Source organism: Staurois parvus, unplaced genomic scaffold (genome assembly GCF_062004578.1).
Source record: "Staurois parvus isolate SC_StPar_1 unplaced genomic scaffold, SC_StPar_1.0 ptg000189l, whole genome shotgun sequence".
In the NCBI taxonomy this organism is placed as follows: Eukaryota; Metazoa; Chordata; class Amphibia; order Anura; family Ranidae; genus Staurois; species Staurois parvus.
This window is the reverse complement of record NW_028317985.1, coordinates 920,353-947,966: the sequence shown is the minus strand read 5'-3', so window position 1 is coordinate 947,966 and position 27,614 is coordinate 920,353. Positions and strand designations below refer to the sequence as shown.

Here is a 27,614-nt window from a genome sequence, read left to right as displayed (position 1 = left end):
TTTATGGCACATGGACCATTGGAGTAAGTTTCTTAAGATGTGGGGATCCCAAACTCTGCAGGATAATAATCCCATCCAGCCACAGTCCACAAACGGGACACAAACTATTTCTGAGCTCACTTAACGGTTTGGTCATATTTACCAGGTGAAAGCACAACTGGTGAAGGTGCGCACATAGTTGTCATAAATATGCAGCAGAGGTGAACCAAGCACAAGTCGTTTTCATCACTGTAAAGAATGTGAAATCACGGGTGAAATATGAACACTTAATTCTTGGAATATTGTATTGATTTTGGCAAGGTTTTTTGCAGATTATACATGTAATTTGCATATTGATCAGTGGATCGTGATACCATTATATTTATTTTGGATTATTAAACACACTACATTTTACTTTATGTACTGCATGCTTTGAGGAAGGCTTTTGCCGAAACGCGTCAGATCCTGTACCAAGAAGTTGTAATCAATAAAGAAATTATATTGAGAAGCATCCGTGTAGCCAGCTGTATCTTTTTAAAGAATACCATGGTTAACCTCCCTAGCGGTCTGATTATGTCCATATTTCTGTGCTCAAAGCGGTACATTTTTTTGCATGGAAATATGTATTTTTTTTATTGTAGGCCTGTAATTTTTAGGAATAACTCACTGAAATCTGTCCGAACAAGAGTCTAGGATAAAACTTGAAACACGAAATCATAAATTATAATTTAATGAATAATCATAAAAAATAATAATATAATATTAAATTTAATTCAACAATATAATCAAACCAAAAACACTGAAATTTGAAATGTAGCGCCAAGTTCGCACATCACTGAGCAAAGTCGCAAAATCGTTTTCAGTGTCTGATGAGGAATTTCCCCCACGAATCATTATCACTCAATTCTGCAAGTGGTTCTAATTTACTATCGCTGTTCTCTAGCCGGTCTAAAACCGCTTTTGACCTAAAGGGACGCTTTTTGGACGCCATGGACGTTTCTCAGTTTCCAGGCAGAAAGAACCGTAAAAATGCAGGCAGGGCGCTGTACAAAGCACTCGGGACAAAATGTATGTGAAATGGTTTGATACAGGAATGTTATACTATGTGATTTTAGTGATTTTAGTGAATGTCACTTTTTGTCATTTTCAAATTTCCCGCTGTTCCGTCCCCCGTACGTCCTGACGCTTGCAGGGGACGGAACCCAGATGACAGATGCCGGCATCGGCCGGAGGACATTGCCGGGGACACTGCAGGAGGGACATCGCGGGAGCGCAGGACAAGGTAAGTGACCGAGGGATCCCGGAGCAGCGCCGCATGGTAAGCCCAAGTGTAGCTCGGGGTTACCGCTTGTGGTACTGAAACTTTACCCCGAGCTACACTCAGGAATACCGCCGGGGAGGTTAAACAAAAGCACTCCAGTATGATTGGTTGGTACTAAACCATTGTATCATTTCAGCGAGGTATGTTTTAAGTAGTCATTTCTGTTCTTTTAACACCCCACAGATGCTCAAGTATTTACGGCACCCCAACCATGTATATTGATATGTTGGCAGAACCAGACTTTGCATCTCTTTCCTCCACTCTCACAACTGGTATGTGACTGTGTGTTTTTCATGTAACTTTAAAAAAAATAATTTCTCTTTAACAAACATCAGTTAAAAAAATAAATAATAAATGTAACATACCTAGATGATTTGATATCAAGAATTGATTTTATATTCCCTTGCTATACAACAAAATTATTTTTAATAATTTAAATGATTTCAATAATGGCCAGAAATATTGTAGTGTCCCCTTACATTGGTGGTCAGTTTAATGTCCACCTACACTCACCGGACACTTTATTAGGTACACCTGTTCAATTATTTGGTAACACAAATTGCTAATCAGCCAATCATATGGCAGCCAATCACAGAATTGGGATTTTAGTGACTTGGAATGTGGCATGGTTGTTGGTGCCAGACGGGCTGATCTGAGTATTTCAAAAACTGTTAATCTACTGGGAGTTTCATGCACAACCATCTCTAGGGTTTACAGAGAATGGTCCGAAAAAGAGAAAATATCCAGTGAGTGGCAGTTGTGTGGACTAAAATGCCTTGTTGATGGCAGAGGTCAGAGAAGAATGGGCAGACTGGTTGCTGCAACATTCAGATGGAAGGGTCAGAATTTGGCATAAACAGCATGAAAGCCATCCTGCCTTGTATCACTGGTTCATGGATGTGCAGCCAACAAATCTGCAGCAACTGTGTGATGCTATCAGGTCAATATGGACCAAACTCTCTGAGGAATGTTTTTAATACCTTGTTGAATCTATGCCACGAAGAATTAAGGCACTTTAGAAGGCAAAAGGGGGTTCCAACCCGGTACTAGCAAGATGTACCTAATAAAGTGGCCAGTGAGTGTACATTGGGGGTCATTGTTGTGTCCAGTCACATTGGTAGTCAGTGTAGTGCTTCCTTACATTGGTGGTCGATGTATTGCCCTTTTTAAATTATCAGTGTAGTGTCCCCTGCATTAGTGGTCAGTAAAGAGTCCCTTTACATGCGTGGTTTGTGTAGTTCCCCCTTACATTGATAGTCAGTGTAGTATCCCCCCACGCTGGTGGTTAATATAGTTTCTTTTTACATTGGTGGTGGTCAGTGTAGCTTCTTACATTGGTGGTCAGTATATTGCCTCTTTACATTTGTAGTTAGTGTAGTATTCCTTACATTGGAGGTCAGTGTGATTTCCAATTACATTGGTGGTCATTGTAGTGTCCAATTGCATTGGTGGTCATTGTAGTGCCCCCTTACATTTGTGGTCAGTGTAGTGCCCCCTACATTAGTGATCAGTGTAGTGCCCGCTTGCATTGGTGGCCAATATAGTTCCCCTTTACATGTGTGGTTACTGTAGTGCCCCTTTACCTTGGTAGTCAGTATAGTGTCCAATTACATTGGTGGTCAGTATAGTGCCTGCTTACATTTCTGGTCAGTGTAGAATCCAGTTACATCGGTGATCAGTGTAGGGCATGCCTCACCTTGGTAGTCAGTGGAAAAGCGCTGCCCTATATTAGTGGTCAATGGAAAATGGGCCTCTTTACGTTGGTGATCAGTGTAGTGCCCCCTTACATTGGTGGTCTTTGTAGTGTATCCCCACTGTTGTGGTCAGTGCAGGGCACCCCTTATCTTGGTGGCCTGATTACATGGTCATTATAGATGGGATCCCTTACATTGGATGTAAGTGCTCCTTGGTGGCCAGTGAAGATAGGAGATCAATCTGCTATATCTCTACTGCTCAATGAACCCTTAGGAATCTCTGGTGGAACACTGGAGCTCCATGGATTCCTTGTTGAGAAAGGTTGGTTCAGTAACTGTCAGACATTGTATGGTTGAGTGTAGTCTTACACTCCTGAGTGTTTTTAGGCCACCCCTGTCCACACACAGTGACCAACTACCAACACCCCCATGTACCCCCATGTACATTACCTGGGAACCACCAACTTAATTTCTGTTACCTGGCTCGATGATCACCCACCACAAACTACAAAGCATACCAGTCTGGGCCAGAATATGAAGTGTACAGCTTGTGTGGGGAATGTGTACCAAATATCTGCCAGAACCTACTTCTAATCCTACTCCGGATCTCTCATAAGTACTCCACCATATTCTGATAGTTTAAATAAAATATCTTACTAAGAATATTGATTCTTGGTTTCATGTTACTTTGTTAGCTGTTTATTTAAGTATCCTAAAACTTGACATAAGATGTGCAACCAATTCAGCTGTTTATAAATGAGGCCTTCTTCTGCAGGAATTATTGCTGGGTCCATCGTACCACCTGAGGTCATGAAGAAACTTCTCACTGAGACCACAATGAGGAATATGATGGTAGGTGCTTTCACATAGTGAAAAAAAGGAAAGAAAATACCCAGTTCAACTTGCCAGCCAGCTAGCCAACAAGCAAATTAACCTGTCTAACAATGTGCGTTTAAAAACAGGGGTTTAGTCAGCACAAATTTGCAAACACATACGTAAGTCACAGAGGCACCCCGATATTCTGTGGTCCTAACTCTACAAATTTTGAGAGCCCTCATAGTAGAGACACATGCATTTAATGCAGGGGTGGGCAACTGTGGCCCTCCAGCTGTTGGTGAACTACAAGTCCCATCATGCCTCTGCCTTTGGGAGTCGTGCTTGTAACTGTCAGGTTTGCAATGCCTCATGGGACCTGTAGTTCTACAACAGTTGGAGGGCCACAGTTGCCCACCCCTGATTTAATGGATAGACCAAGGGCAGGTGAACTTGATGGAGCCCACCCCTCCTTAAAGGCATGGGAGCGCACTGGACACCCAGCATATGGCACAATGGCAGCTAAGGTGTCCAGTGTACCCACTCACCTACAATGCAACAATACAAAAAGGTGGTCACTGCCCCAGTCTATAACTGGCTTTTACAGCAAGGAACACGGATGGGCATCGCATATCAAAAAAAGGAAAGATGTCACCCAGTTCAACTTGCCAGCCAGCTAGCCAACAACCAAATGAACCTGTCTAACAACATGCGTTTAAAAGCAGGGGTTTAGTTAGCACACGTTTGCCATGCTTGTAAAGAGATACACAATTTGGTCAAACTTGTTTGGACACCTTCAAACTCAATTTCACAGCAGGCCACATGGGCATTATAGTTGTCCTCAAAGGACTGGTTGTATCTGCAAGTCTAGATGTTCAGAGTACCCCATCCCCTCTCACATCAGGTATCAAGATGTAAATGGATAGGAAAGTATATCATATGATGTCATACATCCCAGCAGTCTTCAGGAGGGGAGGGAGGGTTCTCAGCTCAGCCAATGCCTGAGTTAAGGGCAGATGGATTCCAGTAAGTAAATGCTACATGAATCACCTGCCTTTACTCAAGATGGCCACTGCCAGAAATGCCAGGGGGTGTTTTTCAAAATGATTTCTCAGCTAAAAAAGCTCTAAAATCCATCTCCCCTATGTACCAATATACCATTAATGTACCTTAGTTGCAGAAAAATAAAAGCTTTCTTTGATTTGAGAACAAGGCCTTACCTTAGCGCTTGCTGGATTTCTTAGAAAGCTTCATCACTTGCTGGTATGTAGATGTAGGACAGAGGAGCCAGTAGGACATAGGAAGGAGTATACCGGCTGATCTCATTAGCACACGCATCCTGCACTGACCTCATTAAAACCCACACCCATCAACTATTTTTTCACAGCATCTCTCCAAACGTGCATTTGTGCCTTCGGTCGGGCTCCAGCTAAACTCCCTAGGGCAGCTTGCAGCCCACAGGATACTCCTGATGTAGCGCAAGGACCAGGGGCGGACTGACAACTAATGGGGCCCCCGGGCAATAGGGGATCATGGGGCCCCTGTGTCCTTGCCCAAACTCAAAAAAGCCTATGAAAAAGGTACCAGGGGCATCTCATGGGGCCCCCTACTGACCCTGGGCCTCGGGCAGAGCCCGAGTTTCCAAATGGTCAGTCCGCCCCTGGCAAGGACCTGCCTGATTGGATACAGAGTGATTGGATAGATGGTGTATTATTAATTATTATATAGTTTTGGTAAATCTAGAAGAGATTGGTCAGAGATTGTACAATCAGCTTGTATAATGTATGGCCACATTTATACACCTAAAGTTGCGCTTTCAGTGTCATTAATTGTTAAAGACACACCAAACACAAGCAAACACACATTTTACCTCATAAAAAAGTGGGTGACAAATGCAGCAAAATGCGCAGTAAAAAAAAAAATGCAACTCGCACCATGCGAAAATATCCCATATGCTACTTTGCCACGTGTAGTGCAGCCCTTTGAAATCAACAGGCTGTCCTATGTGTGTCACTGGGAAAACGAGATAAAAAACGTGCTCTGACTACGCTGGGTGTGAATGGGGCCTGGAAGTGAAATTAGTTTGTTCACACAAACCAGAACAATGAGGCTCCATTCACATCTGTATGTTTCTAAACGCATGGCAAACTTCACAGAAAATGTGCGCTTTGTCATGCGTTTCAGAAACACACTGCAATTGTGCATCTTGTTTGAGTTGTCATTTCATGTTAACCACTTACCCTCCGGAGGATTTACCCCCCTTCCTGACCAGGCCATTTTTTGCCATACAGCACTGTGTTACATTAACTGACAATTTCGCGGTCATGCAACACTGTACATAATTGAAATTTATGTCCTTTTTTTTCTCCACAAATAGAGCTTTATTTTGGTGGTAATCGATTACCTCTGCGTTTTTAATTTTTTGTGCTATAAACAAAAAAAGACCGAAAAATTGTGAAAACAAAAACAATGTTTTTGACTTTTTGCTATAAAACATATCTAGTAAAAAATCTAATTTTGTCATATATTTAGGCCAAAATGACTTTGCTAAAAAAAAATCCCAATACATGTAAATTAATTAGTTTACGTGATAGTTATAGCATCTACAAATGGTGATATATATACTGAAATTTTTTTTTTATACTAATAATGGCGGGCCTTGAACCCGTGAACAGTACAATCTGCAGCTGAGTCACAAAAAACAGTCTTCACTTGTGAAGAGGGGGAGGGGCCTGAACATGGCGCCTTGAGGAGCAGGAGCTGCAGAAGTCCGCATGTTAGAGTTGTGCAGTGTTCCTGATCTGCCAAGAAACATGCTCCAAATTTTTTGCGGGGGGGCATTTGGTGCTACATACTGGGATGTAACTTATTTTTTGATATTTTATTTTTCACTAAAACTTTATCAAAGTCCCCTATGTGATATAAACCCTTTGTGACAGGTTCTCTGTAGCCTCCCTAGCGGTCTGATTATGTAAGTATTTCTGTGCTCAAAGCGGTACATTTTTTTGCATGGAAATGTGTCATTTTTTTATTGTAGGCCTGTAATTTTTAGGAATAACTTACTGAAATCTGTCCAAACAAGAGTCTAGTAAACATCCCGGGTATGTTAAAATTTTAAACACGAAATCATAAATTATAATATAATAAATAATCATAAAAAATAATAATAGAATAATAAATGTAATTCAATATTATATATTACCAAAACCACTGAAATTTGAAATATAGCGCCAAGTTCGCACATCGCTGAGCAAAGTCGTAAAATCGTTTTCAGTGTCTGATGAGGAATTTCCCCCACCAATCATTATCACTCAATTCTGCAAGTGGTTCTGATTTACTATCGCTGTTCTCTAGCCGGTCGAAAACCGATTTTGACCTAAAGGGACACTTTTTGGACGCCATGGACATTTCTCAGTTTCCAGGCAGAAAGAACAGTAAAAATGCAGGCAGGGCGCCGGACAAAGCACTCGGGACAAAATGTATGTGAAATGGTTTGATACAGGAATGTTATACTATGTGATTTTAGTGAATTTAGTGAAGGTCACTTTTTGACATTTTTAAATTTCCCGCCAGTTCCGTCCCCTGTACGTCCCGACGCTCGCAGGGAACGGAACCTGGAAGACGGATGCCGGCATCAGACAGAGGAGATGGCCAGGGACACTGCAGGGGGGACATCGCGGGAGCGCAGGACAAGGTAAGTGCAGAAGGGATCCTGGAGCAACGCTGCAGTGTATTCCCGAGTGTAGCTCGGGGTTACCGCTTGTGGTGCTGAAACTTTACCCCGAGCTACACTCAGGAATACCGCCAAGGAGGTTAATGAGACATCAGGGGTCTCCCCAGACCCCAGTTCTGGAGATCACAGGAAGCCAACAGTTGGCTTATGGAGTGTACACTTGCTCCCGTCTGCTGTAACCCCCCCCCCCCCCCCCGCTGCAGTGATGTATGACATGTGGTGGCAGCAAAAAGGTTAAAGAATTTGGAAAATAAACTATTTTGAGAACCATTCCAGCCCATTCATCCCTTCTTTATGCTAAGCTGGCACTTGGCTCATCTTACAAGCAAAAAAAATGTCAATAGCCTCTTAAACTAACCAGGAAGCTCAGCTTCCAGTATGACTGCCGTGCGCTTCAAGTAACTGGATATGACGTCAACCAGACATCCCTCCAACGCATTTCATCATCAAGTAACGATATCTTCAGCTCCTCTTTTGGGGGTCAAGTCCTTTGTTAAATCTGTAAATGGAAACATTTGCTTTAAATGGTATGTCTAGACATTACCCAAATCCCCCTTCCTTATCCCCGTCCAACCTAGAGCATGTTCCAGGATTTAATTTTACCTTTTTACTGTAGCGAGAAAGAGCTTTTATTACTCCCTGTGACATCATCACTAGCCTTGTAAAACTCAAGTAGGGGCAGCTGGAGATGGATCAAGTCTTGTTGCTGTAGGCATGCCCCCAGAACTACATCTTCCAAGAGTCCTTCTTTTATGCACATTGTGTAGGCATTCTCTTAGGAGTCAAGGAAGCAGTACATTTTGATCCTCTCTGTCCCTTAATAGTTGCATGCAGGTAGGGATGGAGAGAGGCTGGTGGTTGACAGGGCTTTGTAGCCAAGCAGGCTGGTATGGCTGACAACACTGGTTGGGACTTTGGCACAGCAAAGACACTGTGTTGTCAGCTGAAAGAAAAAAAAAGTAGGCGCTTACTAGTTTTCTGACAAATGATCTGGTGTTTTAATTGGACTTGCAGCACTTTTAAAGTTTTAAGACTTTAACCCCTAACTCTGCCTTCCGGCGCTTGTTAAATGGGCTATAAAGCCTAGAAGGCAGCATTGCTTCTGGTGGTCACATAATTGGGAGCCCGTCCTGCTGGTTCCTGATCAGGAGCCTTGGCTGAGATCTATTGGTAACTGCGCGCTCAGTGTACTGGGATCTCCCAGTATACAAACGTCACTCAGCTGTAGACGCATATATGCAGCGGCTGGGTACTAAAGCCCACCTTCCCTGCCGCTGCATACTGTATGTACGTTACGCGGTCGGTACGGGGTTCAGAAGCCAAGACATATTTCTAGTCCCCATTTAAGTTGATGACATTTACATAGAACTGTAAAAAATAGCTCACAAAAAATGTTGCTGCTGTTTTATTTTTACAGGTTGGTTACGGCACAACAGAAAACAGCCCGGTCACATTCATGGGGTTCATCTTTGATGACATTTTCCGGAAAACAGACAGTGTAGGTTATGTCATGTCCCATACAGAGGTGAGGCGCCACCGTGGCTACTTTTTTCTTTATTTTCCTTGTTGTTTGTATAATCCTTTTACTTATTTCCAGCACTGACTTCTCTATTTCTGCTCAGGCAAAGGTAGTAGACACCAATACAGGCCATATACTTCCACTGGATGCTTCAGGTGAACTATGGATTCGAGGCTTCGGTGTCATGCTGGGCTACTGGGCCGATGAAGAGAAGACCATGGAGACCATCACCCCTGAAAGGTGGTACAAGACCGGGTGAGTGACCAATGCTAGTCCATTGGTGCGCTGCTATTATTGACTTACCATGTTCTGACAGCGATAAAGTGGACCTGTCATTTTCTAATGGACATGATATTTCAAAGCTTAAAGATGAAGTTTATTCTATGTGTATTTTGCTTTCCTTGGAAACCATATATGACTGGGATTGTTTTGAATTTTTTTAACCAAATCCAATTTAATTTTTTTATTAATTGTATTACAATGTAGTCCTGATGAAGGGGGAGTTGTGTGACCCCCGTAACAAATTGTCTTTTGCACTCTATTTATGTTTGGATGAAATTCTATTTTCTAGACTTGATCATCTCAGAGTGACGCTTTGATTCTTAGACTCATACGTAGATTTCAATGGGGTATCCTTATTTAAAGTGAATGGCAGAGCATTTTTATTGGGACAATAAAAAACATACAATTAGTACCCAGGATATTAAGCAAATTATTTAAACTTTAAAATTTTTGATAAATGGAGATCCAACCTACAGCAACCAATAAGTACAGAGAAAAGAGTAAAGCAATGCACATAAAAAAAGATGTTTGCTTGGTCCTGATTAGCAGTAATTTGAATGTGATAATGGGAGGGATTCTGGTAATAATGCTTTAAGGCGGGGGTGTCCAACTCAGTTTTATCACGGGCTGCATCAGCATTATGGTTGCCCTCAAAGGGCCAGTTGTATCTGTAAGACTACATATCCAGAGCACCTCTTCCCCCTTACATCAGAAGTCAAGAGTCCCCCACCCTCCCTTGCATCACAGTCCACCCCCCTTATCTTGTGCTGCTGCCTGGAAGTAGCTGGGGGCAGATCTGAAAAGTAGAAAGTGCAGGGTCTGGAGGAGGACCAGATTAGAGCTGGAGTTAGTTTCTGGAGTCTGTTGAATTATGAGACTAGGGGAGGAGGAGATGAGGGGTGCTGCTGCTGCACAGAGAGGTGCAGGATCTGTAGGAGGAGCTCTGTCCTCCTTTCTGCTGCAGACTGCTGAGACAAGGTGGGGCCAGAGATGAGCCTCTCCATGGCTGCTCAGAGAAGCCAAGGATCTGTCAGAGGAGTCCTGTCCTCCTCTCTGCTGCTGACAGCTGAGACATGGTGGGTGCGGAGACGAGGGGGGTGCCACAGCTGCAGGTCAGGTGTGAGGGCCACATAAAAATGGCCTGGTGGGCCGAATTCGGCCTGCGGGCCTTGTGTTTGACACGTGCTTTAGGGCTATGAACTGACATCTTGGTTATACCCACACTCATAATCTTGGAACTCTTGAGCAATCAAATAGAACTAATGTTGTCACCTTCTGAAAATGATAGTTACCTGGTTGTCACACTGACTCTCTTGCTTCAATTCTGAGTCATTGTCTCAGACTAAGTATGCTTCTAAAGTTTGGTTTGCTAATGAATTAATGTTCTTCTTTTGCCGCCATCTTCCAGAGACATAGCCACCATGGACGAATATGGATACTGTCGAATCGTTGGGCGCTGTAACGACATGATCATCCGAGGAGGTGAAAACGTATACCCAGCTGAAATCGAACAGTTCCTGCACACGCACCCCAAAGTCATGGAAGCCCAGGTAACTGGGAGGAGCCAACACTGAACAATTGAACAATAGTTGTCCATGTCGCCTGTTACAGACCAAATTGCACCGTGTTGTTGCAGATCGTTGGAGTTAAAGATGCACGGATGGGGGAGGAGATCTGTGCTTGTATCCGAACCCATAACGACCAGGAATGTACGGCAGAGGAGATCAAGGAATACTGCAAGGGAAAGGTAAGGTAATTGAGGTGTAAGCCAGTCCAAAAAAAGTGGTGCCTAAAGTTTTTGGGGCATTTTTTTTAAATTTGACCCCCTAATAGCAAATAATTGCCATATCTATTGCCAAGCGTGATGACTATTGCACTTAAAAAGGCTCTTGGTGGTATATAGCCAGTCAGCACTTGCCTAGGGTGCCTAATATAGAAATAACAGCCTCCAGCTGCCTCCAGTTTTCAAACTGAAACTCTACTTTCCCCCACTGCTTACCTCTTTATTGATCAGAAAGGCACAGCATGTTTCTTTGGGGGATGCAGGGGGTGCACCAGAGCTCTGATGTCACAGTCCTTGTGGGGTCTTCAAACATTTGTTATTTGGTGGTCAATGAGGAAAAAAAATCCAGTGTTGGTTGTCAGTGGAAGGAAAGCTCCAGCATCTGGTCAGTGGAAGAAGAAATGTTATCCAGCATCGGTGGTCAGTGGGAGAAAAATAATGCCCTTATGTCACTGGTTAATAGAAGGAAAAAATTACTCAGCATCAAGTGGTAGGTGCAGTAGTCACTAGGGTTGGTGTCACCTGGTACAGTAAAACACGGTACCCCCTCCCCCCACTAGCCTGCCACAGTGCTCCCATCAACAACCCTCCTCCCTGTTAGCCTGCCACAGTGCATAGCAGCCATCGTTTGGACATAACCAAAGGTGTTTTATAAAAGCAGTGGGCCTGTGTGCAAGATGGAGAGTGGGGTGGTGAGAGAGAGAGAGGGTGGGTGAGAGAGAGGGAGTGAGAGAGAGAGAGGGGGGTGAGAGAAAGAGAGGGAGGTGAGAGAAAGAGAGGGAGGTGAGAGAAACAGAGGGGGCGGTGAGGGGGGGGGGGGGGCTGGGGAGAGAGAGGATTGAGAGTGAGAGGCTCCCCTATCCCCTCATATTACACTAGGAGAACCCCCCTCTCAATAAAAAAAATGTATACTGTGATTTTATAAGTATATCAGCGGGGTTCCCTGATCACAGCCATGGTGAAGGAGTTGGTGTCTAGTCTTGCCACCTAATATTATGGACTCTCACCTTCACCATCTATCACTAGCTATGTAGTGAGTCATGATAGCCTGGGACTCCAACCCGCTCTGCCACCATAAGTGAGCTGCTTCCGGGATTGGAGGCTGCCACCTCCTGCTTCGCTCCCCTCACTGTCACCAAATGGTAAGTCCAAGTCCGCCTCTAGTGTCACCCTTCCGGTGGGTGTCACCTGGGTGCGGTCCGCACCACTCACACCCCCATAGCGACTCCACTGGATAGGTGCAAAAAAAATTGTGTTGGTCAGTAGGAGAAGAAAAATGGAACATCATCAGTGGCAATTGGAAGGAAGAATGCTCCATCTTTGAAATGCTCTTAGTCTTGTGCCTCTTGACTGTCTAGGATGATATAACAGCAGAACTATGCAGGCAGCTGCCACTGAGGAGATTGAGGCCCTTGGCGCACCTTCCATCAGTGGATTATAACACTGGAATCTGGGAGACCACCAAGATCGCCCATATTGGTCATTGGAAGGAAGAATGCTCCATGTCTGAAGCAACTCTGCATAGAAACCAATCAGCTTCCATATTTTATGGTCAAAGCTTCACTGAACCAACTGAAGTTAGAAGCTGATTGGCTACCATGAACAGCTGCACTGCCTCTTGACTGTCCAGGATGACATAACACCAGAACTTTACAGGCAGCTGCCATTGAGCAGATTGAGACCCTTGCAGCACACTCTAGCATATGCCCCATACTCAGAAGTACTAAGGTTCTCCCAGGGCCTCTGGCAGCAGTGGAGAACAGGGTAGGAAAGTACAGTGATCCTATGGTGGCTGAAGCAAACCATTTCCATTGCCTAGTACAAAGCAGTGGCTCACTTTAGGCCTTGGGAATGGGTATTAAGTAAGGCATAGGTGGAAAAGTCACACACTTGACCCAGGAAGCCTCTACAATGTTTCCATAGGTGTTGAAGGAGTGTTGGACTCAAAAATAAGTGTGAGCTGGTGCAGTTACTAGTCTGGAGAGGTAGCTCTCTAATAAATAGAGCAGCCCTATGGGCCCCAAGATGATCCAATAAAAATGTGAAGAATGACAGCAGCACAAGCTTATACATGATCAACTAAAAATGTATTAATTTTGATAAAAAGTTATTATTTTTCTTAAATGATCCAGTAAAAGTTAATTAAACTTGATAAAAAGCAAGTGTTTTTATCAAGATTAAAGTGATTGTAAAGGCAATCTAAAAAAAATAACTAACACATCATACTTATCTACTCTGTGTTATTTGTTTGCACAGAGCAGCCCCGATCCTATTCTTCTGGGGTCCCCCACTGGTGCTTCTGGTCCCTTCCCTCACCAAGCACCCCCATAGCAAGCAGCTTGCTCTGGGGGTACTCATGCATACTTGCTCCCGAGCCACTGCTCTGTGTGTCCATAAGAGCATGGTTCAACCCTGCCTCCTGCTCCCTCCTCACTGGCTGTGATTCACAGCCAATGGCTCCTGCTGCTGTGTGTGAACCAATGAGGAGGGAGAGCCGCTGTCTTCGTGTATATTGCTGGAAAGAGATCGGGCTCAGGTAAGTTTTTGGTGGCGCTGCAGGGTAGCTGCATAATGAAGGTTTTTTACCTTCATGCATAGAATGCATGAAGGTATAAAAACCTTCAGCCTTTAAAACCACTTTAATTAATTTTTACTGAACCATTCATAGGCATGTGGTTCTTTCATCCTTCACACCTGAATATTTACGTGGTAGAAAAGCCAGGGGTTCTCTTCCAATGCCAGCTGTGGGCCTTCTTCAATACTGTAGAGATTGGAGCCATAATATGAAGTCAGTGCAGTGTTGTACAGTAAACCCAGGGCGACGTGGTGATGCCTCCCCCCCCCCCCCAAGAGGTTGTCTGTGACAGCCTAGGCTCACTAGGGTGAGTGGTGGTGGCCATCATTCAGCTTAGCTTCAAAGACAGCTAATGGCAGATCTGTGATTTGCACTAGAGACGGGGGGGGGGGGGTTGATTTACTAAAGGTAAATATACTGTGCACTGTAAGCGCAGTTGCTTTATATCCGAGGGGAAGATCTGAAATGAGTCGAAGCTTTGCTGGTTTCTTTTCATCCAATCATGTGCAAGCAAAAATGCTGTTTCTCTTACTTTCATTGACGGACACAGCCTCTAGTTCTTTATCCATTACCAAACAGGGTTTTATAGACACACCTACAGGAGTAGTACACTTGGTAGAAAAAAAACTCGGCACCTCCTATGGGAAGTCCTCTCTGGACATAAAACCCCCTCTTTGCTATAGGTCTCCAGTCATTCTGCCTAGTGTCTTCAGCAACAACAGGGGCTTGGCTACCTGTACGTTTTGCTTGTGTGGGTGGAGACCTGCATGCCCTTGTTGGACAGTGGGGAGATCACCATGCATCCCCACCCTCTGGAAGTCTGTGTCGCTCCATTCAAGTGCTTGGAGTGTCTGGGGCTGCTGCTCCATGGTGTTTCACCTGGCGAACGAACTACAGGACCTCTGGTACCAGTCTGGCAGCTTTTTGAATCTCAAGCTTCCCACCTTGCATTTTCGCTGGCTGGACAAGGGCCTACTGGTGTCTATTTTTGTGCGGTTCCAGATATCCGGTTCCATGTGAGTACACTGTTGTAGGCAATCCTGTCCAAATGCAAAGGGTCTCCACTCCCTAAGAGTTTCACATTCACTTGGGGTGGTCAACGAGGGCTTTTCTTCTCTGGTGACTGCAGTCTCCGGCTCTATGGAACGGAATGTCCTTCCTTCCCCTTTAATGGACTGTGGTCATGGCGGATGCCAGCCTGTCGGGCTAGGGAGGAGTCTTGGGATAGGACTTGGCTCAGGGTCATTGGACTCTGGAGGAGGCTCGACTACCCCATCAATGTCCTGGAATTTTGGGTGATCAGGTTGTTCCTTACCCATGGGACTTATCGCCTACAGGTCTACCAATCGGGATCTGGTCGGGCAACACCGCTGCAGTGGCATATGTCACTCATTAGGGGGCTCAAGATGTGCAGGAGCAGTGCTGGAGGCATCTCACGCCCTGAGATGGGCAGAAAGGTTCTTTCTGGCTCTATCCTCTGTACATGTACATGTTTCGTGGGTCGAAACTAACAAGCAAATTTTCTCGTCTGTCAGATGCTGGATCAGGGCGAGTGGTCCCTTCACCCGGAGCTGTTCTCTCATCTCTGCCTTCACTGGGGGACTCAGGCTGTGGATGTTCTAGTGTCCCGGCTTGCTTCCAAGGTTCGTGGCAAGATCATTGGATCCTCTGGCGAACGCAGTGAATGGGTTAGTGATGCTGGGGGATGAGTACAATATCATCTACAACTTCTGTCCTTCCGAATGATTCTTTGTCTATTCCGCTGGATAGAGACTGATGGATCCCGGTCCTCCCGGTGGCTCCAGACTGGCCTAGCCACCTGTGGTGCGGTGCTGGAAGATGCTCCCTTACGGCTGCCTAAGGGGAGGACCTTATACCTCGGGGGACTGTGTCCCCCCCTACTTTTCTTTGCTGGCTTTGACAGCATGGCTATTGCAAACCAGGTTCTGAAGGAACTGGCGGATTGTCTGACTTTGTGTTCCATCTATGCTAATGACTCGTGAGTCTACCTCTGAACAGATTTATCATCGCACCTCGAGAGCTTATGTTGTTTAGTGCGCAGCCTTGGGGTTCCATCCTTGCTCTTTATCAGTGGAGCGGATGTGAGTCAAGGGTCATGGCTCTCTGCTCTGCTCTGGTTTTTTTCCTTCAGTGTCCTTTAGCTATGCACCTTCCCTTAGGGGGTTTGTCATATGGTGTCCCCTGTGCGCTTTCCCTGTCACAGTGGGATTTGAATGTGGTGTTGTCGGCTCGTCAGATGCCTCCCTTTGGGAGCATTCAGGATATTCCCTTTCCTATTCTTTTGACGTAAGGTGCCTTACTCCTCACTTACTTCGCTCAGCGGTTGGAGGAGTTGGCGGCCTTATCTTGTTTGCCGCCTTATCTGGTTTTCCACAGGGACAGGGTGATGCTTTTTGCCTTTCCCTTCCAAAGATGGTTTTGGATTTTCACTTGACTGAGAACATTGTTCTTCCTTCTATATGACATTGGCCATCACTTCCTAAGGAGGTGGCTGTGCACTCCTTGGATGTGCTCTGCATATACCTGGCTTTTTTTCGGAAGTTCAGTTCTCTCCTGGTGCTCACGGACAGTCAGATAAAAGGCCTTGCGGCCTCTTCTGCCATTGTTTCCTGTTAGATTCAACAAACGATTGTGCAGCCATATGCCATTTAGGGACAGGAATCTCCCTTCTTTGGTACAGCCCTCTTCTCCAGGGCAGTTAGTGCCTCAGGGGCGTTCAAGCATAAGGCGCCTAATTAAGGTTGCAAGCAATGATCTGGTTGCTGTGTGCGCATTTACTAAGTTCTGTCAGATTGATGTGTTGCATGTTCAATGCTAGTTGTGGCGCAAAGTTTTGCAGACCACTCAGACACCCCCTTGGAATGGTTTGGAGTGTTGGCAGATTGCCTGGGGTTTTTTTTTTTCTCCATTAGTTGGTTTGCCCACCCGTCATTGTGGCACTTCTTGGGGACATCCCTGTTTGGTAATGGATAAAGAGGAAGAGGCTGTGTCCATCAACGAACGTAAAAGAAAACGAGATGCTACTCACCATAAAATCCCTTTCCCTGAGTTTATTGACGGACACAGCACCCTCCCCTCTATGGCTTTTTCTCCTTTGACACTGCTTGTGACTGACTGGAGACCTATAGCAGAGAGGGGGTTTGGGGGTTTTATGCCTAGAGAGGACTGCCCATAGAAGGTACCGAGTTTTTTCCTACCTAGAGTACTACTCCTATAGGTGGGGCTATAAAACCCTGTTAACAATGGATAAAGAAGAAGAGGCTGTGTCTGTCAATGAACTCAGAGAAAGGGATTTCATGGTAAGTAACAAAAAAATCATGTTTTTGTTTTTTTGTTTTATTTTCCTGCATGTCCTCCTCAGATCAAGAGCAACTGCACTTTCAGTGTACTTGCCGTGTACTGCCAAGTTCACAGCCTATTTGCCTTTAGTAAATCAACCCCAAGGTGTTTTCTAAAGCGAATAGCTGCCTTTTTAAAAAATTCTTCATTTAGGAATTCACAGAAATTCGCAATACGCAAGACATAGAAGTTGGACAGAACTGCAGATTAAATAAGTGGTAGACAATGCAGGCGAATATTGAGGTCAAAGGGGGGAGACGAGAAAAAAAAGAATAGCTGCTTTTTTTCATTTTTGAACAGTTCAGGCAAGTTATTTTTGAAAAATGACTGGATTACTGCTTTAAGGTTTACTTCCCTGATCTCATTTTCCAACTCTCTCTTTTCCAACAGATTTCTCATTTTAAGATCCCTCGTTACATAGTCTTCGTGAATGAGTACCCTCTCACAATTTCTGGAAAGGTAATTTTGGGACGGATGTGCTGACTTTACTTGGAGGCGACATCGTAAATTGATATGCGGTGTATGTGTTGGTTGGGTACTCATGTCAACCTTATACTGTTCTTTGTTCTGTTCAGATCCAAAAGTTCAAACTGAGAGAAATGGTGGAGAAGCAGCTGAAGTTATGAGGAGCCCTTCATGTCCAAACCAAGAGCATTGTCCTGACCTCAAAATGTAGCACCCTTCATTAGAGACTTCCTACCCTTCCCGTTTGGTTGGTGACCTGTGATTGGTATTCTCCAGGTGCTGGGACTTAGAAGTGAAAAAATGAATGTGGAAAAAGACGATTTATGTTCATTCATCATGATCATTATATAACCTCTTCCGAGTGTAGACCAGTCAGGAAAGGGTCAAGTCACATAGTTAGCAGTCTTTTTTCACTTTTATCTGCATTATATTGCACTATATCATTGCTTAACCATTCATTAATCATTGCTGCTTCTTATACCAGGCCTCTGCTATTAATCTAGTGCAGGTTAGATTGGCTGCTGTGGGCATAAAAAATGGTTCTCAGCTTTTATATTTTCATAATGAGATCTACAGTTTTCATATTCCTCCTGGCCTAGTTTTTAGTCACTCCTTACTCTTTCATACTCCATTTACTGTTTTTACGACAAGCTTTATTAAATGAGGTGCTGCTCCGTCCTTTATATGGGGCTTATGAGTATGAATTATGAACATGCTCTTTAGGCTGTAAATACCGTGATGTGCCTTATACTGTGAATGTTAAGCACTTTCCATTGCTTCTTCCAGAGCAGATTCTGCACCTTGCTTGTCCAGATGGGAAAGTTGCTCCTTGTCCATCCTAAGGCTTTGTGGGCAATCAAATACGTCCTTAACTTGTGTCCCCAAAGTTCTTCAGTCTGCACCGCTAGTGCCATTGAACGGGGCCTAAAGGTCAAAACTTAGATCCACTTGAAAGTAAACCCAGAAGAGATACATGGGGGTTGTCATTACCAAAATCGCTAGTTTATTGCTTCTAGGCTTGAACCATTCAGTACTTTGAGTCTGTAGAACAAGTATGAAGCTCAGGGATATAAAAAAAAAAAAAGAAAACCGGCATACTTATCTGCATACTTGTATTCAGTCCAAGACTCAAAAAAGCAAATGGGTCAGCACCACAGCCAGAAAACTAGCATCTTCAAAAGAGGTCATAATTTGCAGTTTTCATGTGTTGATCCATCATATGTCAAAAAGCCATACATACACCTGCCCACCATATATCATAGGGCCATACATGCACCTGTCTACCATATACAGCATGTAAAATAAGTATTGAACATGCCACCATTTTTCTCATGCAACCCATACATACAAAGAAACCAAAATAAATATTTTTTTTAAATTAAGTTATGTGTAATAAAATGGAATAATACAGGAAAAAAGTATTGAACACATGAAGAAAGGTAGGTGAAAAACGGCATGGAAAGCCAGGACACCAGCTAAAATCTATCAGTAATTAGAAAGCAATCCTGCCCCTTGTCAGTGCAAACTAATATTAGCTGGCCTATAAAAAAAAATAGAGCCATACACACACCTATCCACCATATATCCTAGGGCTATACATGCATCCATCCACCATATATCATAGAGCCATACATACACCTGTCCACAATGTATCCTAGGATCATACATGCACCCGTCCACCTTATATCCTAGGGTCTTACATGCACCCGTCCACCTTATATCCTAGGGTCTTACATGCACCCGTCCACCATATATCCTAGGGTCATACATGCACCCGTCCACCATATATCCTAGGGTCTTACATGCACCCGTCCACCATATATCCTAGGGTCATACATGCACCCGTCCACCATATATCCTAGGACCATGCATGCACACGTCCACCATATATCCTAGGACCATGCATGCACACGTCCACCATATATCCTAGGGCCATACATGCACCTGTCTACCGTATGTCATAGGGCCATACATGTACCCGTCCACCATATATCTTAGGGCCATACATGCACCCATCCACCATATATTCTAGGGCCATATATAAATCCATCCACCATATATCATAGGGACATACATACCCCCGTCCAACATATATCATAGGGCCACATGACCTAATACTATGGCTCTGCACTGGGAAGTTGATATCAGATAAATCTTGTAGTCAGTGTAACTGGAGAATTATTTGGCCTCTGTACCCAGAATACACAACCGTTGCACGCTCAATTCCCAATTTAAGTCATGTGAAGCAGAATTTGCGTACCATGGAATTTTCTTACTATGACATGCAGGAAGATTCATGCTGAGCTCAAGCCTGCCCTCTTCTGCTATCCACACCTCACTGTTGGTTAGGTAGGGTGACCATGATAGCCATGGCCAGTAGTTTGAGGCAGGGAAGTGTAAAGGGAATGTTGAGCTTTGCTGATAGAACATCTTTGGTTTTCGGGCTCCCAGTACAGTGGACCTGTGCGAGGCATATAGTATCTGCTTTTTGGGTCTACGATTACTTAGTAGGTATGAGTTGATCACAGGTTTGCTTTAAATATTATCAATTAAAAATGTCAAGTTGAGTTTGGAGAACTCCGTTGCTTGGAAAAGTTTCCTACAAAAGCGTCCCTGCAAAAGAAGACTTTTCATACTTCTCTCCACTGGCCTGGATTGTCACTTTTCTGAAAGGTTAAAACCTCTGACAGAATGTTCACATTTGACACTTGCAAGAGCAATGGTTGCTCATGTCCCCACCATGTGTTTTGGTTCCTTCTGCTGATACCTATATTGCTACAGGAGTAGTGATGTAGCAGCCAGCAAGGAAAACTACAGCTTACAGTGGGGGACCGTTCAGATGCTATATGGTCTTCAGAAGCTGCTATAGATCTTCAGCATAGTGACAGTCCGAGTCACTTCCCGACAGAGGGGTGAAAATGAACACTTTTTTTTTCTAGGAAAAAAAAATTCCCAGCAACAAAATTGTTCTAAAGCAGTGGTCTGCAAACTGTGGTCCTTTGCTTGTTTTTATCTGGCCCTCAGGACACTATTCCATCTACCTACACTAACAATTGGGCATCTGTCCTCCTATTGACACCAGCAATTGGACATATGTCCTTCCACTGCCACCAGTGATGGGGCACAGTTCCTCCCAATGACACCAATGATAGGGCATAATTCCTCCCACTTACACCAACAATGGGGCACAGTTCCTGCCAATGACACCAACAAAGAGGCACAATTCCTCCCAATTACACCAGCAATGGGGCACAATTCTTCCAACTTACACCAACAATTGGGCACATGTCCTCCCAATGACACCAATGAAGGGAAAAAATTCCTCCTAATGACACCAACAATGGGGCAGTATTCCTACCACTGACCCAAACTAAAGGGCATTGTTTACTCCCACTTACATCAGGATAATTTCTACTCCCTCAGTCCGGCCCCCCTACAGTCTGAAGGACAGTATACTGGCCCTTTGTTTTGAAAGTTTGGAGACCCTGCTCTAAAGCAAACTTGTACTTTGCCCATGTATTGATAACCCTATCTCAACCCTTTGTAAGCTCCAACGAGCAGTTTTGGGTAATAGGGGTTGATTTATTAAAGGCAAATAGACTGTGCACTTTGCAAAGTGCATTTGCACTCTGCAAGTGCAGTTGCTCCAGATCTTAGTAAATGAGGTAAAGCTTTAATTTGCAAAGAATACCCAATCACGTGCAAGGAAAATTAAAAAAAAAAAAGCATTTTCGCTTGCACATGATTGGATGGAAGTCAGCAGAGTGTCTTCTTATTTACTAAGCTCTGGAGCAACTGCTCTTGCAGAGTGCATCTGCACTTTGAAAAGTACAGTCTATTTTTCTTTAGTAAATCAACCCCATTGAATGGTCTTCATCTCTGTAGATCTTCAGCATGGTGGCAATCTGAGTTAGCTACCAATGGAGAAGTGAGTATGAACCTACCTGTCCTCCATTTATAGAGCACCAAAAGGGGCTGGCATAGTCAACACTGCAGCACCAGAAGATTATGGCTGTATGGGTATGGTGGGGGGTGGATTTGGCAGAAGACTTCAGATTTCAAAAAAGTGACCAGCCAGCAAACAAGGGACACTTTCTATTGAATGTATGTACCATCCCTTGTGCTAATTTTTAAAAAAACATTTTAACTAAACTTAGATTTTAACACTTCTTTCTCTACCGCACACCAGATGGACGCCCACTACCTACTCTGGAAATACCTTAAGCCGGTATAGAATTATTACTGGCATTAAGTCAAATTTTCATTGGACTGCATGTGAAACAGCAGCGGGGTGGCAGTCATAGATATATCAACAGTCTGTATCTGGCACCAATTAGCGGACCTCACTGAATGTGTAGAACAAGTTTATTTTAACAATTGCCTTATTTTTAATAAAAATACCTGCTAATGTGAACGGCTGGTTATGTGTTTTTGTCGGTGGTTACAATGCAAAAGAAATCTTGTTGGCTAAAGAATAACTGAGATCATTGAATACAACCAATTAGCATCTTTACAAGCAATCCAGGACACCCTGGCAAATATGTTTTGAGCACACCCACTGCAATGGCAGATGAATTGACTAACATAGAGGAACCCCTCCTGAATGATGGAAGGTGACCCTGTTTTTCTGATTCAGATTTTTTCTTCTCTCTCCTACTCCTCTTTCATGGTTCCTCCTTTCTTCTCTTGCTTCTCCCCACTGGTTTCATGATCCCCCTTACAGAATAAAGTGGGTGGACTAGATAGGCAGCAGGACCTATGAGGAAGATTAGCAGGAATTGGCAGGTCGTCTGGAGACCAAACTTGCTCCTAAACTCTGGATCCCCTATGCCGTGGGATAGGGGGCAGAGTAGGTGTGTGTGTCCAGAGCCACTCCCCAACGTAGGAATTGATAGTGGGAAAGACCCACGACAGATTCTAGGGCAATATTTAGGCCAAGAGGTTTTTTTTTAAATGGAATAAAAGAAAGGACAGGGGAGGGTGGAAGGTTGAGGGGGAGGGGCAAGGAGGAGGGGAGGGGGGTGAGAAAGAAGAGGGGGAGAAGGAAGGTGGGGGGGGGATAGCCTGGGTCCATATGATCTCTGTCTTTGTCCTTGTGAAGGGAAATCCAGAGGAAAGGGGAAAGAAATTAGTTTGATTAACGTTATAACACATAATGTGAAAGGTTTAAACTCTCCGACTAAAAGACACAAGGAGTTGACTGTACCTTAGTTAACATCTATTGTCCGAATAATAATCCAGCAGTATTTCTGGAGAGTATTTTAAGAAAACTCAATGATTTCAAAAGAGGATGGCTGATCTTGGCAGGAGACTTTAATATTTGTTTGGATCCATGGATGGATACGTCATCAGATGCGTAGAGAGAAAGAGGTAAAAAAATTAAATTGCTAAAAAAGAAGTTACATCAATGTCAATTGATAGACAAGTGGAGACTGAAACATCCAAGAGAAAGGGATTATACCTTTTTCTCTCCAGTGCACAGATCATTTTCACGATTGGACTACATAATGGTCGAACACAGACAATTGGAGTCACTGGTTAGGTGTAACATTGAGACTATGTCTGTGTCAGACCATGCACCTGTCACAATGAGATTACGGGTAGGAGAGGAGTGGAATAGAGCAGCATTGTGGAGATTAAGTCGCTTATACAAGACCCGGAATTAGAGAAAAGGATAAGGAAAGAATCAGAACAATTTTTTGCATTGAACGAGACTGAGGAGGTATCTGGGCTACAATATGGGAGGCTCACAAGATATATATCAGAGGAATTCTGATTTCGATGGGGGCGGAAAAAAATAAAGAGCAGGAGAAAAAGAGGGCTTGTGATGGAGGAGTTGTATAATTTAGAACTAGAAAAGCTACAATTTCTGGGGAAATTGTGTGAAGTGTTCTTGCCTCCACCAGTAGTCTACAACTGGAGTGGGCGGAGTAACTGGGCGGAGTAGCTTTTGTAACTCTGCTGCCTGCTCACACACCTGGGTTCCTATGGCAACACACTCTACAGCAAGGGCAGAGAAGAGCGGTTAAAAACAAACTACTCCAACTTGCTCACTTGACCGGCGGTTGCCATCTTCAAACGGTTGTAGTTTAAATCCTACACCTAAGAATCACAAGACCCAGACCTACATTTTGATGCATAGCATGTCTCTGAAATATTAAAAATGAAGGCACAGTCGCAGTTTAGAGATTGCCCTTCAAATTTGAGGTGCAGTTTCAATGAATGTCAATGAGCGGCGTGAGTTGCAAACAAATGGTCATATTGTGAAAACTATCAGGACTATGGCTTAGACGTGGACATTTTTAATGGCAGCAGGGATAGCTGAACGTTTTGATATAAGATTTGTGTAGGTGGGCTTGAAAATGAGGGAGTGATGGCAGTTTAGATATCATGTCCTGATTTTTCAACTCACACTCTAGCTGTTGTCAGCTCCCACTCTAGTTTTGAACATTCCGCCATTCATTCCTATGGGACCAATTTCACCACAAAAACGCCGATATTTCGTGAACCATACGGCGAAACGTTCCACAAAGTAATAGCACACCAATCGGGAACAATCCGCACGTTTCGGTATATTACTGTCTATGTAGTGTAAAAACTGTGGGAGGAGTTAGGGTGGTAAATTTGGCTATAATAATAAGAATATATATGTGAGATAACAGGAAGTGGTCTTGCCGTGCAAGAACACCTAATTACATAAAAAGACAGTGAATGCAGAAATACACCAGAAGATAAAACTTAAAAGAGATAGAAGTAAAGGATCTTATGGAATTGGAAACAAGGAAGATTTTTAACAGGGTCTCAAAAGATCGATACCAGTGGAGGAATCAACCAGGGAAACATCTAATGAAATGATTAAAGGAAAAGAAATAAAAAAATTATATTGAAAAAATTAAAGATGAAAAAGGAGAAATGATGTATACCACCACTGATATCGCTAATACGTTTCAAAAATATTATAGTAGGCTGTTTCTTGGGGACCAGAAAGAAACAGGACGAAAGGAAGGAAAAAAAGCAGAAATATTTAGAGGAAGTACGCCTACCAAGAATCTCAGAAGAAAAGTTCGAGACACTAGAGAGAGCTATCTCTCAGGAGGAAATCATTTTGACATTGAAGAGTATGGCTGCAGGAAAGAGCCCAGGCCCTGATGGATATACTATAAGAAATTTAAAGTTAAAGAGAAATGGGAAAAGGAGCTGGGAACAAAAATTGAATGAGCTACAAAAAAATAAGATATTTAAATTAACACACGAGGTGATAAATATGAACACAGTTGAAATGAATTACAAGTGCTTAGCAAGATGGTATATCACCCTGAGTGTGGCGCATAAACAGCGAGCTGATGTTTCACCATTATGTTGGAGAGGGTGTGGGAATAAGAGAACAATGGCACATATATGGTGGGGATGCCCTAAAATTCAGATGTTCTGGCAGGAAATAATTCATTATATACAGGAGATGTCGGGGACGATTGTACAGAGGGACCCGTGGGTGAAACAATATAAAAACAAGTCTTATTCCTAAATTCTGGTTATCTCAGGAGCCCCCAAAAATAAAATATTGGATTAAGAGAGTGGAATACATAAACAGGATAGAGTTATATCATATGAAAAAGGATAAAATGGAAACATATAGAGAAGTGTAGAGTAGTTGGCACAACTTTTAATTATCTAAAAGATATAGGGAAGTGGTAGAAGTTTAACCCCTTTGTGCCGATGTCACATAAATATGCTGCCCGACAGAACTTGGCTTTTTTCCGTGGGGTCGTATATTTGCGTACCTGTCTTTGTGGTGGGAACGTGCCGCACAGCGCACTCCCACCACAAAGACCAGGGTGTCACTGAGAGCCCCGGGTCCCATTCTAACGATCGTGACCCGGGACTCCCGATTCTGGGTCACATGATTGCTGTGATAGCCTCTGAATGGCTATCACAGTGATCAGTCACTGTGTAGCCTGTCCCCCTTGTTTTTTTTTCTCTATGAATGGAGGAGAGAGATACATTGTATCTCTCTTAACTCCAGGCATAGAGAAAAAAAAATGTTTGTTAAATAAAATATATATATATATATATATATACTGTAAATATTAAAAAATAAAGAAAAAATACCTAGATCAAGGTTTGATCTAGTTCAGTGCCACGGTAAGTGTTTGGGTCAGGGTCAAAGGTCAAGGTTAAAAGGTCAGGATTTTTTTTTTAAATTGGTATCAGTGTCAGTTAGTGTCAGTGTGCGTTAGGTAAAAAAAACCCAAAATGAGCACTATTGTTTCTGGGCTGTACTACGGGTACAAATAACATACACATATGTGGTATCGCTGCAATCGTCAAGAGCTGGAAATTTTATTTTGGGTTGTTCTTTGGTGGTAGGTTATGGTAGTAACAAGAAACACACAGCTAAATAAAAAAAACATTTTTTTTTACTATTTTGGGCCAGTTTTCCTTTTGATAATAAAAAGAAATCAGGAGATATCCATTACCATTTACCACCAAATGAAAGCCCAATTTGTCCTAAAAAAACACGGTATAATCCACCTGGATGTACAAAGTAGTTGTGATGATATGTACGGTTTTACTAACACATGTCAACATTGCAGAATTGTGCTTAGGCATTTAGATTTGTTTTACCTTTAGGCGTGAAGGGGTTAAAGTAGTAGATTTTGGAGAGTTTCAAAGTTTAAAGTGTCTATAGATTTACCGACTAGTTATGGGGTACCATAGAAAGGAAAGAGAGAGAGGTGGCAGAAGAATTGGGGTGTTGACATAGATGGAAAAATATAGGAGTTCTTGGAAAGAATTTGGACTGTGGATGGGGGGTAAAGGGGGGGGGGGGATACTAGTAATGGCAGCGGTCAGCAACTTATAGCAGGACTGGGGTGGGCATTTTGGGTGGGAACTGACTAACTGCCACTGACATCCAAATGGCACTCGTGCGAGTAAGGACATGCTGCTGTGTATTTCTCTGTCTCCCTAGTAAAACACACACAGCACATTATATAAAACAGCACACAGTTAACCCTTGGATCGTCCCAGATTTTAACCCCTTCCTGCCCAGTGTCATTAGTACAGTGTCAGTGCTTTTTATTAGCACTGATCACTGTATTGGTGTCACTGGGGATGTCAGTGGCAATTAGTCAGAATGCCCGCCGTAGTCCCACAGTCCCGCAATAAGTCGCTGATCACCACCATTACTAGTATGAAAAAAAAAAATCCAATATACATACCGCCATTTGTAGATGCTATAACTTTAACATAAACCAATTAATTTACATGTATTAGAATTTTTTTTTAGCAGATTACACTTTGACCTAAATTTATGACGAATTTTGATTTTTTCAATTTTTTTATTGGACGTGTTTAATAGCAAAAAAGTCAAAAATAGTTGTTTTTTTTTCAAAATTGTCGGTCTCTTTTTGTTTATAGCGCAAAAAATAAAAACCACACAGGTGATCAAATACCACTGAAAGAAAGCTCTATTTGTGGGGAAAAGATTGGTAATTTATGTACAGCATTGCATGACCGCGCAATTGTCAGTTAAAGTAGCGAAGCGCCGTATCACAAAAAATGGACTGCTCGGGAAGGGTGTAAATGCTCCAGAGGGCAAGTGGTTAAAATCGATATGAATGCTTTGAATCCATTAGAAAAATTTGAACCGAAAACGCATAAATGAAACTAAACGAAGCAAATTTTGTTACGAATGCAGCAAAATGAGTAACTTAGCGAATCAATCCGAACGGAAACAAATGTTTTTGTTCTGCACATGTCTAGCATTTCCACTTTAATTCATGAGAAAATCCCACCACCTTTTTATATGCTGCTGTGGACATAAATTAGTCCAAGCGCTATGTTAGTTGTAAATGTCCCTTTATTACAGTTTTCCAATTAATGTTTTTTTAATTGATGGTCTTAAAGGGCCAGACCACCCGAAACTGCTGTTTCAGCTATAGTGGACCTCTGAGGGCTGATTGTATCTTGAGGGTTCAATATGTCTCAGGACTAGTGAGTGGTCCTTGTAGCAACCTTAGCTCTGTCCATCTGCAGTGAAAGTTTTTTGTAATGATCGAGGGGTACAGGCGGGACTGGAGACTACAAT

General features: G+C 43.2%; 1 protein-coding gene across 1 annotated transcript in view; it reads left to right on the top strand.

Annotated features, from left to right (window-relative positions):
• Positions 1-21,938, top strand: part of ACSF2 (acyl-CoA synthetase family member 2) — an 82,870-nt gene extending 60,932 nt beyond the window's left edge. The window contains exons 9-16 of the mRNA XM_089677597.1: positions 1,484-1,572; positions 3,770-3,846; positions 8,958-9,065; positions 9,163-9,314; positions 10,750-10,891; positions 10,978-11,088; positions 17,450-17,518; positions 17,635-21,938. Coding sequence (XP_089533723.1) covers positions 1,484-1,572; positions 3,770-3,846; positions 8,958-9,065; positions 9,163-9,314; positions 10,750-10,891; positions 10,978-11,088; positions 17,450-17,518; positions 17,635-17,685 — 799 coding nt within the window. The 3' untranslated portion in view covers positions 17,686-21,938. The remainder of the gene's footprint in view (positions 1-1,483; positions 1,573-3,769; positions 3,847-8,957; positions 9,066-9,162; positions 9,315-10,749; positions 10,892-10,977; positions 11,089-17,449; positions 17,519-17,634) is intronic.
• The last annotated feature ends 5,676 nt before the right edge of the window (positions 21,939-27,614 follow it).